Here is a 14,827-nt window from a genome sequence, read left to right on the forward strand (position 1 = left end):
ACCCTTGTGTATTGTATCGCCACCGGAGACCAAGATGTCCGATGTTCACTTCCTCGGAGCAAAGCTAATCGTCGTTGGAGGGATGGACGTTACCACGAAGGCGGTTTCCAACCATTAGCGGTAGACTTTGAGGCAGTTCCAAACCTTCACAAACTATTGGGGGTAAATCACAAATCGATTCCTCACCAAAAATTCTACCGCATAGGAGTCTCCAACCTTCAAAAGTAACAAGATCGAATGGGAGCACATTCTTTTCTATAATTTGCACAAGTGTGCATATCATCCATTAATAGAAGAAATGGGTGAAGAGACCCTCCACCGCGGCTTGCATCGTTTGAAAATTACATCTCATCACTTACAGTTACAACCCTGCCATGGCAGTCTCCGCCTAGATAACCTAGCTTACTACTCGCCACTTGCCCGCCTTGATATCCTACCAAAGAAAGAATCGAGGTCCCCCGTGAGAAGCCCAGCCGTCTTCCAAGTTCTTCCTTCACGGTTGATGCTCGGAAGTACCTCTCGAATGGAGGTGGTAGCTTCTTCAAAAACCACATCATTCATATGTTTCCACAGCTCCCAAAGACCCAACGTGATGATGGACTTGAGATCCTTGGGCTAGTCGCCGCAAGTCCTTGATGTGCACCCATCCGAGAATGGGAACACTTGGAACTTGCTTAAATCATGAAAAACATAAGTCAAGACAGAGAGGATGTGCGGATCCATGCTTGTATGAAATCCCTGAAGTAATCTTGTTTATCTTCATAAAATAGATTTCCTGTACATTGAACCTTTTTATCTTAAAAGAATCTTTTTTAGGGTTAAGTTTTCTCTTTTGGGGAACCAACCGAACGAGAGGCGAATATTTTGGCCATATATGTTATCTGCTAAAGGCACACACATGCACACCAGCCATTCACCCCCGGCACAACAAGAGGCCGCACAAAACCCTCCTCTCTGATTCTCCAAAGCGGCGGCGCGGCGGGCATGGACGGTGCCGGCATGGCGACACCGCCGGAGGCCAACACGTCGCCCGCGCCCAACGGCGGCGGCTGCGGCGGGATCAGTAAGTTCGCCCAAGATCCCCTTCTCCCTCCCCTCCCCCTCCGGCCCTCCCTCTCCCCTTCTGTCCTTCCCCTGCTGTGCTATTTTCGAGCGTCGGTTCCGGATCGTAGGTTATCTTGTTTCTTGGGCGCCCAACTTGCTGCTACTACATGTCTTATCAGAACTTGTTATAGGATGCTAGCATAGAATTTCCCCCGAGATAAAATCCCGAATTTCATCTCCAACATTGCAACGATGTGGTTTCCTGAGCCGTGGTGCGCTTGATTTTGGCGCAGGGGTCGAGAATTGCTACGTCTTCAAGAGCAGGCTGCAGGAGTACGCGCAGAAAGCCGGCCTCATGACGCCGGAGTACCAAACCCTCAAGGAGGGGCCTTCCCATGAGCCAATCTTCAAGTCCAGCGTGGTGATTAACAACGTCAAGTACGACTCGCTGCCCGGGTTCTTCAGCCGCAAGGCTGCAGAGCAGTCGGCCGCCGAAGTTGCGCTCATGGAAATCGGCAAGTCTGTGGCGTTACCAACCAATGCAACCATCCCGGCAGTCGTAAGTTGTTGATTGTTTTTTCTTTCTCAAGTCTGGCTGTGCTTATGTGAAATGGTTAGAAAGAATATTGTGGGTAGCATATGGTTAGAAAGAATTTTGTGTTCAACGTAGAAGCTAGTAAGAGGATGGATGACAATCTATCTTTCTATTCTTTGGTGGTTCTTGGGAAGAACTAACCATCTGGCCCTCTTCAATCATGTAGTGGAAAAATCACCATTTGTGCTGCTGCCTACAGCATTTACATGCTTCCTTATTCCTAAATATGAGAAACATGCTTCATCGGTCCAGTTGTGATGATGCACAGATTGGGTCGACTATATGAATGCCATTATCTTCTGTGTTCCTTGTAGTTAGTCTTTGAATAGTGCCTGCAATTTTGGCCGTACTATCTTAAGGTGCATCGGTAAGCTCTTGTTTATTTCATTACTTTGCCACATTTAACATATCATTTACTCTCATTTGTGTGTGTTTATTTCTGAAGGAAATTGTTCGTATTTATCCAAGCCCCTCATCCTGCTAGTATCTTTGCTAAATGTAGGGTTCAGTTAGTAATGAAGATGCACAACTTCTTTTGCCTCGGTTTCTGAACCATGAACCGCACAATAGGGACAATTCCGTCCTTGAGAGACAAATCCATACCTCACAGTACAAGTACTAAATTTTTGATATCACATCTAAAACCATGCTTTATAGGATTGAGTGTGCTTACTTCGTAGGAGGATGACTGAATTAGAATAATAACAGTCTAGTGTCTTTCCTGCTGTGCTTTCTTGACACATCTTACCTTGCTTTCCAGCAAGAAACTGGTCTGTGCAAGAATCTTCTTCAGGAGTATGCTCAGAAGATGAATTATGCTATTCCATCTTATATTTGCAACAAACAAGGTCCATACATATGCACCGTAGAGATTGGTGGAATACAATACATTGGTGCTACAGCACGGACAAAGAAAGAGGCAGAGATAAAAGCTGCCCGAACTGCTCTTCTTGCAATCCAAGGTATTCTTTTCGTTTGCTCATTTTGTCCTGGTTATTCACTTTCGAAATTGTACCGTTCTCATCCTTTGGGTATTGAGGTTGGACATTGGATCATCCACCGGCTTTATTAGTTGCAGGCCAATCAGAGGGTTGTGCAAATGGTACCACAAAATATATTGTTGTGCCTGGCAAAAGGCAAGCTAAGGAGATCGAGAAAAAGCCTGTTGAAACTCCAAAATCACTTAAGACCAAGAAAGGTGGTTTTAAGAAGCAACGGAACAAGAATAAATTCATCAAGAAGAATGGCCAAGTTAACGAGGAAAAGGATGAGACTGGAGTGCCTGGAGATGCTCATCATTCAGATGTCCCTATGAAGCCAGCTGTAACAACAGAAGATCCATTGACCAACACTGAAATGATACAACCTGATGAAGCTTGGCCAATCGAACATGAACCGACCGGTGACACTGCAATGCTGCAACCTGATGAAGACGCTTGGCCATCCAAACATGAACCGACCGGTGACACTGCAATGCTGCAACCTGATGGCGAAGCTACAAAAGTGGAACAGGAGCAACTCAGTGACACAGCAATGCTGCAACCTGATGATGAAGGTGGAAGAGTAGAACATGAGCAACTCAGCAACGCTCCAATGGTGCTACATAATGAGGAAGCTAGAAATGTAAAGCAGGAAGCACTCATTGGCACTGCAATGCCCCAACCTCACGTGGAAGACAGAAGAGTGGGAGCAGAGCCACCTAGAGATGCTGCAATGGTGCAATCTAATGATGAAGCTAGATGCGTAAAGCAGGAGCTACTAATTGACGCTGCAATGCCTCTCCCCAATGAGGAGGCCGGAGCAGCTGCAAATCCTGTGCCATTGAGTGACTCCATAACAACACAACCTAATGCAGAGACTACAAATATAAATGAGTCACTGAGGAATGCAGCATCAGTGCAACATAATGAAGAAGCTAGGACCGTAAACCAGGAGCCACCCAGCAGTGCTTCACTGCTGCAACTCAAGGAACCCAGAGTCGAGAACGGTGAATTTGTTTCTGAAAACAAGGGCCAAACTCTGGGAGATGCATCTCGTGAGGCAAATAGGTCCAACGAAGATGTGCCAGAAAAGTGCTCAGATAATTCATCTGCTGTTACAAGTGTGGAATGATATGTGCTGTTTGAATCAAAATGCAATGGCCTTCCAGTTTTACATCTTGATTTGCAAACTAGTAAAACCTGAATAGCTGGCTTCGCATTTTAGAAATATAATTGCATAACAGATGGGCGAATGTGGACCGGCCGAGGTCGGTTGGTGCTCCATGTTGGCCATTAGTTATTAGGAAATTTGCATGATGATGTATCTCAAGTTGCTTATCTGATCAATGAACTATTAGTGAACTATTATTAATTAATAGTTGGTGTTTGTTATTATCACATGTTATGCCTTCAATTGGAGCGTTGTCCATCAAATGGCCAAAATAAATAGCAGCATGCCTGACTTATTTTCATGTGTATTTGTTTCTAAATTTTTGTAACCAAATAATAAACAAAAATTTGTCAGATGCTTGGGAGACAATAGCAGGTATTGCTGCAACTGACATAGCTATTCTGCTGTTAGTGCTAACTTAGCATATACACAACACCCCTAAACCTCAATCCTGCTATACCCTTGCACCTTCCAGACTTTATTCTCGGCCATCACCGTCCTAGCCTCTTCTGCATAATGCCACTCTCCAACATCAGCAAAGACATTCGAAAGCGATACGTAGGCGCCATCACTGCTTGGGGTCATCCTCATGATCTGCTCTGCTGCAAGCACCCCAAGTTCTTTGTTCCCGTGGATCCGACAACCGTTCGTCAGGGACCTCCAAACCGCAGGCCATGGTTGGAAAGGCATTACGTCGATCACGCCTTTCGCCTCGCCAAGGAGCCCTTTCCGCGCCAGGAGATCAACCAGGGTAGCAAAGTTGGCCCTTGTTGGATTCATACCCTGACCTTCAGACATCATCAGACTGAACACAACCTTCCCCTCTTCAACTAGCCCAAAATGGCTGCACGCTGATACAATGGCAACAAAAGTAGCTGGGGTGGGGATCAATTGAGCCTGTGTCATATCTTGGTAGAGACTGAGGGCTTCGTTGATCCGGCCATGGTTGGCGTAAGCTGTCAGCATGGTGTTGTACAGGATGGCATCGGCACTCACTGATGAAATAGTGGCAAAAGCACTCTCCGCAGCCGATATGTCACCGCACTTTGCGTACGCATCGACTAGAGCGCTCGCCACGCAGAAATGCTTCCTGTGCCCCGTCCTGACAACAATTGAATGGATACATCTGGACTGCCGGATCAATGCAGCGTTCGCACAGGCATTCAGGACTGTAGCTAGGATGAACTCGTCAGGTTTGTTCATGCGGTCACTTCTAAACAAGTTAAAAAGGAAAAGGACCTCATTGTTCAAGCCATGCTTGAGGAATGAAGTGATGATGACACCCCATGACACAAAATCCATCTCGCCAGTGTCCTCAATGACTTTCAGCGCATCCTGAACTGATCCAAACACTGCCTTTGCCTTGATCAGTGAAGTTGACACGAACTGCCGTGAAGTGACACCTTGCTTCAGAATAATTGCATGGAGTTGCTCATGGTTCCTTGCTTCATGAGATTCTCGGAAAGCAGACAAAACAGCTGAATAGGTGAACTCATCTGGTCTTTTGCCGAAGCAAACCATGCCGCGGAAGAGCCTCATTGCATCTTCAGAACAGCTGTACAGACCATAACCTGCAATCATCTCGTTCCAAGTCACAATGTTTCTGAACTTGAGGTTACAGAAGAAGCCATGTGCGCAGTTGAGTAATCCACATCTTGAAAGCATGTTGATAACTGCATTTGCTACAAGAACATCGTCGGAGTAGCCATGATGATAGGAAAGGCTGAATATCTGAAGACCAAGTGAGGCGTTCTCGTTAGCACCACTCAGCCTCAACATGATAGAGAAAGTGACTTCATTAGGCTTAGAACCCGATAGCGGCATATCAGCAAAGCAGCATGCAGCTGCTCTATCGTCTTCATCATGCGCGAAACGGGACATCAGCGTGTTCCAAGAAATCGTGTCCTTTTGCCGGATCCTACCAAAAACAGCCATGGCAATGTCCGTCAGCCCGGATCTCAAATACATATCGACAAGCGCATTCATCACGGAGGTATCAGACTCAAACATGTTATGGATGACACATCCATGAAGCCGCCGTCCGAAATCCAACTCCCCGGTGATGGAACATGCCTTGAGAGCTGAAACGTAGGTGAACATGTCAGCTGGTAGCCTACACCGGTGCATCAGAGCCGCGGCCCTCATCGCGCCATATCCACAGCCATTGGAGACATAGCCCTCCAGCATCGCGTTCCAGCACGTCAAGTCTTTGCACCGAACGTCCGCAAATGCGCGCTCCGCAGCAGCGACATGACCATGTCTGGCATACATGAGCAGCAATGAGCTTCCCAGAAAAGGATCGGCATCCACGCCGACCTTGACCGCGACGCCATGGAGCGAAGCGCCAAACTGGAGCTTGGCACGGGCCGCGGACCGATCACAGGCAGCACGGAGCGCGCTGGCGAGAGAGAACTCGTTCGGGCAGAAGCCGCTCCTGAGCATGGAGACGAACAGCCCGATGCCCAGTTCAGCCGCGCCGCAGCGTATCGAGGCGGACACCATGGCGGTCCAGGAAACCAGGTTTCCGTGCGGCATTTCGTCGAACACGGCCAGCGCGCCCCCGAGGAGCCCGCTTCTGGAGTAGGAGATGAGGAGGTGGTTCGTGGTGAAGGTGTCGCCGGACATGCCGAGCTTGAGGACCTGCGCGTGGAGGTGCGACGGTGGCCTGGAGGAGCGGGAGGCCGCGGAGAGCGCATGAGCGAGGGCGAGGGGGTCGGGCGACTTGGGGCCGGGGAAGAAGGCGGAGGAGGAACCCCTCGTTTGGAGAAGTAGTGTTGATGCTCTCATCAGTCTTTTGGAGCATTGGGGTTTGCAATCACTCAGAACAAGTACTCCACAGATTGTTCAAGTAAAAAGAAAAAAAAGAACAATGCCAATGTGCTCCTGCCATTCCCGATTTTCTCTTGTAAAAATAAAGTAGAATGCATTTAACACACATTAGACCTTGTTTGGTACTAGTATTTTTGAGGGGATTGGTGGGGATATTCCCCGCAGGGATTAGGTGAAACCCTAACCTTCACCCAATCCCTTCAAATCTCTATTTATCCCCGATCCACTAGGTAGGGGTAGTGTATTGGGTATTGAGAAAAATGCACTAGAGTTTGGGGATTTATGAAACAATGCGGGATGAAACATGTCAAATACACTAGAACCAAACGGTGTTTTGGGATATGTGGTGATTTAGGGGTTTGACCGGGATAATCCTCACCAATTCCCTAAAATACACTAGGACCAAACAAGGCCTTAGGGAGTTTTAGAACTGTGACGAGGACTTATTTACACATTGCCACTATCTTTCTACGATGGCCGGTTTTACATGTGTTTCTTTGCTCGATTGTGCAAAATAATTCATGCATTGTTGTTTATATAAATAAAATCCAGAATGTGGAGTCATTGTACCCAATATGAGTGCTATTTGTGATTCCCGTCATTTTTTGTGGTCTTTCATGTAAAGTACTCCCTTACCACTACTTTTATTTACAGTGATCTAAACGCTCTTATATTTCTTTACGGAGAGAGTACCTCCAATTCAGATTGATTTTCTCAAATATTTCTTCCATTCTTTTCTCAAGATGTTCTGCGTGGGAATGTGTGTCTTCATGTTTCAGTGATAGTGGTGTGTTAGCACCAGATAGACAACTTCTGGACCAACTATCCAAAATGAAAACCTAAGTCGTGTCTCAACCCAACAACGACTAAGGTTATACAATGTTTCTATTTTGAAAGAATTATAGTGGAGCAATAGTATGTGACATGAAATCATGGATTTTGCCTTAGTTGCTTGAATTTGATGAATGCAATGTTGTCTGCGATAGAGGCATCTCTTTGATGACTAGGATTCTTCAAACCTTTATGACGGCATAGTTGTTGCATGTACACATTTCTTGGTAGCCTCTCGTAAAGGGGCTATGAGAGCTTGACATTGTTATTATATTTTCATCATCGCCTTGCATGATGCACCTTTGTTTCTTTGTTTTGCCAGAGTTTTTCAGCAACTAGAAGATAATACAATGGAGCTATCTAGGAGCCACCACACCAATTTGAGATAGATCGTGTTACTTGTGCATCCATGATTGGTGAAGAGACATGTTGTAAAGCTTCCGCTAATGTATATCAATGTAAAAAAGCCCCAAAGGGGTAGATCAAGTTGATCTCGGCCATTTATCAACCCAATGAGCTAGATTGTTTCAACATTGAGGGCTCAACATGTTTGGCTTGCAATTAATTTGTACCTAATATCAAGTTCAACACCAACCATGGTACCACTAACTTTGTGAAATTTAAGAAAGTTTTTTTTCGTGGAACTTTATCTAAGTTTATATCTTCACATTACCATTTTTTTTTATAAATTTGGTTAAACTTTATAAAATTTGATTCAAGACAAAAAAATATGTATGCGAAGTAAATAAAAACAAAAGAAGTGCGTAGTGTTGTGCAATCCGAGGTTAGTGGGATCTTTGAACCAACCACGAATCATCGAGTCCGCATACATAATTAACAATTGTGTGTCATGTTCCTCCCTTCCTTTTCATTTGAGCACGTCAATGTCTCTCTGCCTTGATGAACATGATTATATTGCGCCTTTTTTAGGAGGTAATAGCACCCCAGATCCATAAACTTGCAGAGAATGTGATGATTTAGTCCAAAACTTGCAAAATGTTACCGAGGACTCCCACAACTTGACACCCTATGTGTTGTTTTGGTCCACAGCAAATCACAGCGTGACAAGTGGCAGTCCAGAGGGTGGACCGGTTAGCGCTGGCATTTTTGCACAAAGGCCCCTGTTGTTTCCTCGATTCAACCCGCACTACGTTCCCGTTTATCCCGTTCCCCCACCCCACGCCTACCGTTGTTGTCCCCCTTTCTCCTTCCCATTCCCCATTCTCCATCCTCTCGCTCTCCCTCTTGCTCTCCCTTCTCCCTCTCCCTCTGTCGCCGGCAGCAAGCTCCCTTCCCCATCCCCTGCCTTGAACCCTTGAACATTTGCACAGCTCGTGGCCATGGTTTCCTGGAGCGATTCTGGCAGCTCGTTCGACGCCGAGTCAGTCAGCAGCGAAGTGCAGGTTAGATCTCTTTCTCTGGTAGGGTTAGGGTTTCTTTGGGTATGCATTGGTAGTTAGCAAATGAAGCCGATTTACTTTTGTTTTAGCTACCTGCCACCATCTTGTGCTTGGAATGGAGCGGCCTGGCCACATATCCGAGTTCTAGATGTGAGCATGCATGTGTGTGTGAGAAGCTGGTGGTATTTGATTCAGTGGATAGTGGGAGCAGATTCCTAGCTTGTGCACAGAAGGTTAGTAGCTGATTTGGTCAGTTCGATTCAGTGTTCGGTTAAGTTTGACAGTTCTGACTGTCAAATGCATATATTACTGTGGTGTTGACAGTTAGATTCAGTGTTTATGTTGTTGTTTGTGCTTTTGTCAGTTAACTGAATCTTGTTGTTTGTAGTTCTTTAAATTAAGTGAATACTGTGGAGATCTTTTAGTTAAGAAAATTTATGCATTTTAAAGTTTTGTAAATCTGAATTTGTGGAAGCTGACAAATTTTGTTCAAGTAACTGTCTGTTCTTCATGTAAACTGAACATTTGTAGTGTAGTTGAGCCAATATTTAACTGTTTTTTCATTGTACTGAATATTTTTCTTTGTTGCAAATTTGTAGAAGATACCTAAATGCAGCTATCTGGAGTGGGTTGACCCTGAGTGGCCTGCCCCTTTGAAGATGAGCCTAGCTAGGATCTGGGGCATGTATGAAGATGAGAACAAGCTTAGGCTCCAGGACAATGTAGTTCATGCTGAAGAAAATCTTAGGGTTGTGAGAGAGAAGGAAAAGATGGAAAAAGACTTGAGGTTTTTAAGGTTGATTTTGCTCAAACGGTAGCTGAGAAGGAGCAAGCTCTGGCCCAACTAGGCAACACACAACTAGCTCTGGCTGACATGAAGGAAGATCTTGATAAGAAGAAGATGTCTGACAAATCATTCACAAACATTCATCAAGTTGTGTGAGCCAAGGCAGAGAAAGAGAGGGACCTCATGAAGCAGGAGAGGGACAATATCATGGAAGAGAGGGACAGTCTGGTGCAAGAGAGGGACAACCTGGTGCTAGAGAGGAATGTGCTAAAGCAAGAGAAGAAGAAGTTAGAGTACATGATTGGTGATCTTTTCAAACACAAGGAAGACACCAAGGGCAAGATAAGGAAGCTGAAAGAGATGCTTGAAGAATTTGAGTGATGCAATGGTGGTCTAATGTAATCATTAGTAGCAGGTCCAGTATGACCTTGCACTTGAAGTTCAGACTAAGTTGTACTCAGTAATTTGACTAATTTGTGTACTGAAGTATGTACTTTAATTTAAGTACTTTGATTGAATTGAAGTGTCTTATTGATGATTTAGTGAGTTCGCTTTTTATTTGACAGTTAACTATACTTTGACAGTTAACTGAATTTTTGAAAGTTAACTGAATGTGTTCACAGTGCACTAAACTAGTGCACATAGCTAACTGAATTTTTCAGAGTTAACTAAATTTTTCAGAGTTAACTGAATTTCTTCAAAGTCAGAAGATAACTGAATTTGTCCTCTCATTGCACTAACTAACTGCTCCTATCTATTTTTGATAGAGAGTTAACTGAATTTTTGAAAGTTAACTGAATTTGTTCACATTTAACTGTAATTGTGACAGTTAACTGAACTTCTACAGTCAACTGAATTTTTCAGACTTAACTGAATTTGTTCACAGTTAACTGTACTTTGACAGTTAACTGAACTTCTGAATGTTTAACTGAATATGTGCAACACATTGGGAAAGAGTTGGTTGCATATGGACCCTACTACATACCCATAGGTCCCATCTATTTTGGGAAAGATTTGGTTGCAACACATTGTTGCATATGGACCCTAGTCATGGCATCTCATGTTGCATCAGTAGACCACATGCAGACATTCAAATTCTTAACTGACCACAACATTCATAACTAACTAACTACAACATTCGATAGTTTAGCATAGGATAGTTCAACACCTTAGTTTAGCATAACTGACCATAGCATCATAGTTCAACATCTTAGTTCACCATCACACTTAACAGCACCATAGCATCATAAAATAACTTATATGCTCTACATATATGAGCACACCTAAACAACATTGCCAAAATACTTAACTTATATGCTGCTCTACTATATGAGCATACCTAATGTCTTCTTCTTCAGCTGCATCACCCTGCTTCTGCTTCAATTCTCCTTCAACGTCTTCAGCCTCTCCGAGCGGCGCACCACCCCATCTGCAGGCCTCTTATTGCTTGCATTCTTCTTCCCCTTCCTGCCGTCCACTTCTTCCTGCGCAGGCACCTTGTCCGCCTCGTCCGCCTCCTCTTGCTTGACGACGACGAAGTCAGGCACATCTGGCAGCGCCTCCACGTCGATCGGGAGGTTCACAGCCCGTGGTGCCATCTGCACCTCATCCGGCTCATCGTCAGAGAGGACGATGGCGTCCACCTCCCACTCTTCAAACGACTCGGTCTCCGAGTCGTAGCCAGAGTCTGCGTCAGAGGTGAGGTGCTCGTGCTCGGAGTCGGACGACGAATCCGCGTCGGAGACGTCGTCAGGATGGAGGAGGTCAGGCTGGAGCCTATCCCAGTACGTCGTGTTGATTGGTGCGGGGATGGCAAGGACGACCTCCTGCACGCGCTCCGCCCTGGAGGCAACACGGTTCGGATCCGGCTACTGCGGCGGCGCTTTGGCGGACCGGTACATCCACCAGCGCGCGCGCTGCTCCGGATCATCCGACAGCATCTCTGTTGGGGAACGTAGTATTTCAAAAAAATTCCTACAACCACACTAGATCTATCTAGGAGAAGCATAGCAATGAGCGGGGAGAGTGTGTCCATGTACCCTCGTAGACCGAAAGCGGAAGCGTTTAGTAATGCGGTTGATGTAGTCGAACGTCTTCACGATCCAACCGATCCAAGCACCGAACGTATGACACCCCCGTGTCCAGCACACATTCAGCTCCATGACGTCCCTCGAGCTCTTGATCCAGCAGAGGGTCGAGGGAGAGTTTCGTCAGCACGACGACGTGGTGACGGTGTTGGTGATGTGATCCGTGCAGGGCTTTGCCTAAGCACTCCGACAATATGACCGGAGGAGCAAACTGTGGAGGGGGCACCGCACACGGCTAGGAATAATTGATGTGTGTTCTAGGGGTGCCCTCCCCACGTATATAAAGGAGGGAGAGGGAGGGAGGTAGCCTAGGGCACGCCCAAGTAGGAGGAATCCTACTTGGGCCCCTAGTCCAATTTGCCCCCCTTACCATATTTGGAGAAGGGGGGAGGGGAAGGAAGTAGAAGTCCTACTTCATACTTTCCTTTTCCTCCTCTCCTTTCCCTTTCTCCCCACGTGGCTGGCCCTATAGGGGGCGCACCAGCCCCTTGTGGGCTGGTGTGTTCCCTTACTTGGCCCATTAAGCCCATATCTTTGCCGGGGGTTGCCCGGAACCACTTGTGGTGACCCGGTATCACCCGGAACAGTTTCGGTGTCCAAATACCATCGTCCTATATATGAATATTTACCTCTCGACCATTTCGAGACTCCTTGTCATGTCCGTGATCTCATCCGGGACTCCGAACAAACTTCGGTCACCAAAAACACATAACTCATAATAAAAATTGTCATCAAACGTTAAGCGTGCGGACCCTACGGGTTCGAGAACTATGTAGACTGATACGTCTCCAACGTACCTATAATTTTTTATTGTTCCATGCTATATTATATTCTGTTTTGGATGTTTAATGGGCTTTATTATACATTTTTATATTATTTTTGGGACTAACCTATTAACCGGAGGCCCAGCCCAAATTGCTGTTTTTTTTGCCTTTTTCAGTGTTTCGAAGGAAAGGAATATCAAACGGAGTCCAAACGGAATGAAACCTTCGGGAACGTGATTTTCGGAACAAATGTGATCCAGAGGACTTGGAGTGGACGTCAAGCAACTGACAAGGAAGCCACGAGGCAGGGGGGCGCGCCTACCCCCTGGGCGCGCCCTCCACCCTCATGGGCCCCTCGTAGCTCCACCGACCTACTTCTTCCTCCTATATATACCTACGTACCCCCAAACCATCAGTAGAGGAGCCAAAACCCTATTTCCACCGCCGCAACCTTCTGTACCCATGAGATCCCATCTTGGGGCCTTTTCCGGCGCTCCGCCGGAGGGGGCATCGATCAAGGAGGGCTTCTACATCAACACCATAGCCTCTCCGATGATGTGTGAGTAGTTTACCTCAGACCTTCGGGTCCATAGTTATTAGCTAGATGGCTTCTTCTCTCTCTTTGGATCTCAATACAAAGTTCTCCTCGATTCTCTTGGAGATCTATTTGATGTAACTCTTCTTTTTGCGGTGTGTTTGTCGAGATCCGATGAATTGTGGGTTTATGATCAAGATTATCTATGAACAATATTTGAATCTCCTCTGAACTCTTTTATGTATGATTGGCTATCTTTGCAAGTCTCTTCGAATTATCAGTTTGGTTTGGCCTACTAGATTGATCTTTCTTGCAATGGGAGAAGTGCTTAGCTTTGGGTTCAATCTTGCGGTGCTCGATCCCAGTGACAGTAGGGGAAACGACACGTATTGTATTGTTGCCATCGAGGATAAAAAGATGGGGTTTATATCATATTGCATGAGTTTATCCCTCTACATCATGTCATCTTGCTTAAAGCGTTACTCTGTTCTTATGAACTTAATACTCTAGATGCATGCTGGATAGCGGTCGATGTGTGGAGTAATAGTAGTAGATGCAGGCAAGAGTCGGTCTACTTGTCACGGACGTGATGCCTATATACATGATCATACCTAGATATTCTCATAACTATGCTCAATTCTATCAATTGCTCGACAGTAATTCGTTTACCCACCGTAATACTTATGCTATCTTGAGAGAAGCCACTAGTGAAACCTATGGCTCCCGGGTCTATTTTCCATCATATTAATCTTCCGTCAACAAGCTATTTCTATTGCCGTTTACCTTGCAATCTTTACTTTTACTCCTTATCATAAAAATACCAAAATATTATCTTATCATCTCTATCAGATCTCACTCTCGTAAGTGACCGTGAAGGGATTGACAACACCTTTATCGCGTTGGTTGCGAGGTTCTTATTTGTTTGTGTAGGTGCGTGGGACTCGAGCGTAGTCTCCTACTGGATTGATACCTTGGTTCTCAAAAACTGAGGGAAATACTTACGCTACTTTATTGCATCACCCTTTCCTCTTCAAGGGAAAACCAACGCAGTGCTCAAGAGGTAGCAAGAAGGATTTCTGGCGCCGTTGCCGGGGAGTCTACGCACAAGTCAAGACATACCAAGTACCCATCACAAACTCTTATCCCTCTCATTACATTATTTGCCATTTGCCTCTCGTTTTCCTCGCCCCCACTTCACCCTTGCCGTTTTATTCGCCCTCTCTTTCCCTTCGCCTCTTTTTCGCTTGCTTCTTGTTTGCTCGTGTGTTGCATTGCTTGCTTGTCACGATGGCTCAAGACAATACTAAATTGTGTGACTTTACCAATACCAACAACAATGATTTTCTTAGCACTCCGATTGCTCCTCTTACCGATGCTGAATCTTGTGAAATTAATGCTGCCTTGCTGAATCTTGTCATGAAAGATCAATTCGCCGGCCTTCCTAGTGAAGATGCCGCTACCCATCTAAATAGCTTTGTTGATTTGTGTGATATGCAAAAGAAGAAAGATGTGGACAATGCTATTGTTAAATTGAAGCTTTTTTTGCTTAGACACATCTCTGGTCAATAACCAATAGTGGAACCTGGAGGCTCATATTGGCTCCTAATTATTCTATGAAGATCTTTATCGGTCAAACCGCATAACAACATACGTTGTTCCCTTTGTCATCGGTATGTTACTTGCCCGAGATTCGATCGTCGGTATCATCATACCTAGTTCAATCTCATTACCAGCAAGTCTCTTTACTCGTTCCATAATGCATCATCCCGCAAATAACTCATTAGTCACAATGCTTGCAAGGCTT

At 45.5% G+C, this 14,827-nt stretch overlaps 2 protein-coding genes across 3 annotated transcripts; one reads left to right on the top strand and one right to left on the bottom strand.

Moving 5' to 3' along the window:
• The first annotated feature begins 864 nt into the window (after window positions 1–864).
• Window positions 865–4,017, top strand: LOC109782444 (double-stranded RNA-binding protein 8). 2 transcript variants are annotated; one of them, XM_020341065.4, is made up of 4 exons: window positions 865–1,063; window positions 1,338–1,603; window positions 2,400–2,601; window positions 2,712–4,017. In XM_020341065.4, exons 1-4 carry the CDS (start codon window positions 985–987, stop codon window positions 3,749–3,751), a joined length of 1,587 nt encoding a protein of 528 aa, XP_020196654.1. In that variant the 5' UTR covers window positions 865–984; the 3' UTR covers window positions 3,752–4,017. The 2 variants fall into 2 exon arrangements, with proteins under 2 accessions (XP_020196654.1, XP_020196655.1); XM_020341066.4 differs by having other exon boundaries at window positions 2,718–4,017.
• A 50-nt stretch (window positions 4,018–4,067) lies between these two features.
• LOC109782443 (pentatricopeptide repeat-containing protein At3g09040, mitochondrial-like) lies at window positions 4,068–6,622 on the bottom strand. The gene has a single exon (XM_020341064.4). It carries the CDS (start codon window positions 6,575–6,577, stop codon window positions 4,229–4,231), a length of 2,349 nt encoding a protein of 782 aa, XP_020196653.2. The 5' UTR covers window positions 6,578–6,622; the 3' UTR covers window positions 4,068–4,228.
• Between the last annotated feature and the right edge of the window lie 8,205 nt (window positions 6,623–14,827).

The sequence above is a fragment of the Aegilops tauschii genome, chromosome 5 (genome assembly GCF_002575655.3).
Source record: "Aegilops tauschii subsp. strangulata cultivar AL8/78 chromosome 5, Aet v6.0, whole genome shotgun sequence".
Classification (NCBI taxonomy): domain Eukaryota; kingdom Viridiplantae; phylum Streptophyta; class Magnoliopsida; order Poales; family Poaceae; genus Aegilops; species Aegilops tauschii.

What these genes read in the sequence shown, in the direction of transcription:
- LOC109782444 (XM_020341065.4), top strand. Translation starts at nt 985, where the DNA reads ATGGACGGTGCCGGCATGGCGACACCGCCGGAGGCCAACACGTCGCCC. An exon ending in ATGCAACCATCCCGGCAGTC is followed by an intron (nt 1,604 to 2,399) that starts GTAAGTTGTTGA and finishes CTTGCTTTCCAG; the next exon opens with CAAGAAACTGGTCTGTGCAA. An exon ending in TGCTCTTCTTGCAATCCAAG is followed by an intron (nt 2,602 to 2,711) that starts GTATTCTTTTCG and finishes CGGCTTTATTAG; the next exon opens with TTGCAGGCCAATCAGAGGGT.
- LOC109782443 (XM_020341064.4), bottom strand. Translation starts at nt 6,577, where the DNA reads ATGAGAGCATCAACACTACTTCTCCAAACGAGGGGTTCCTCCTCCGCC.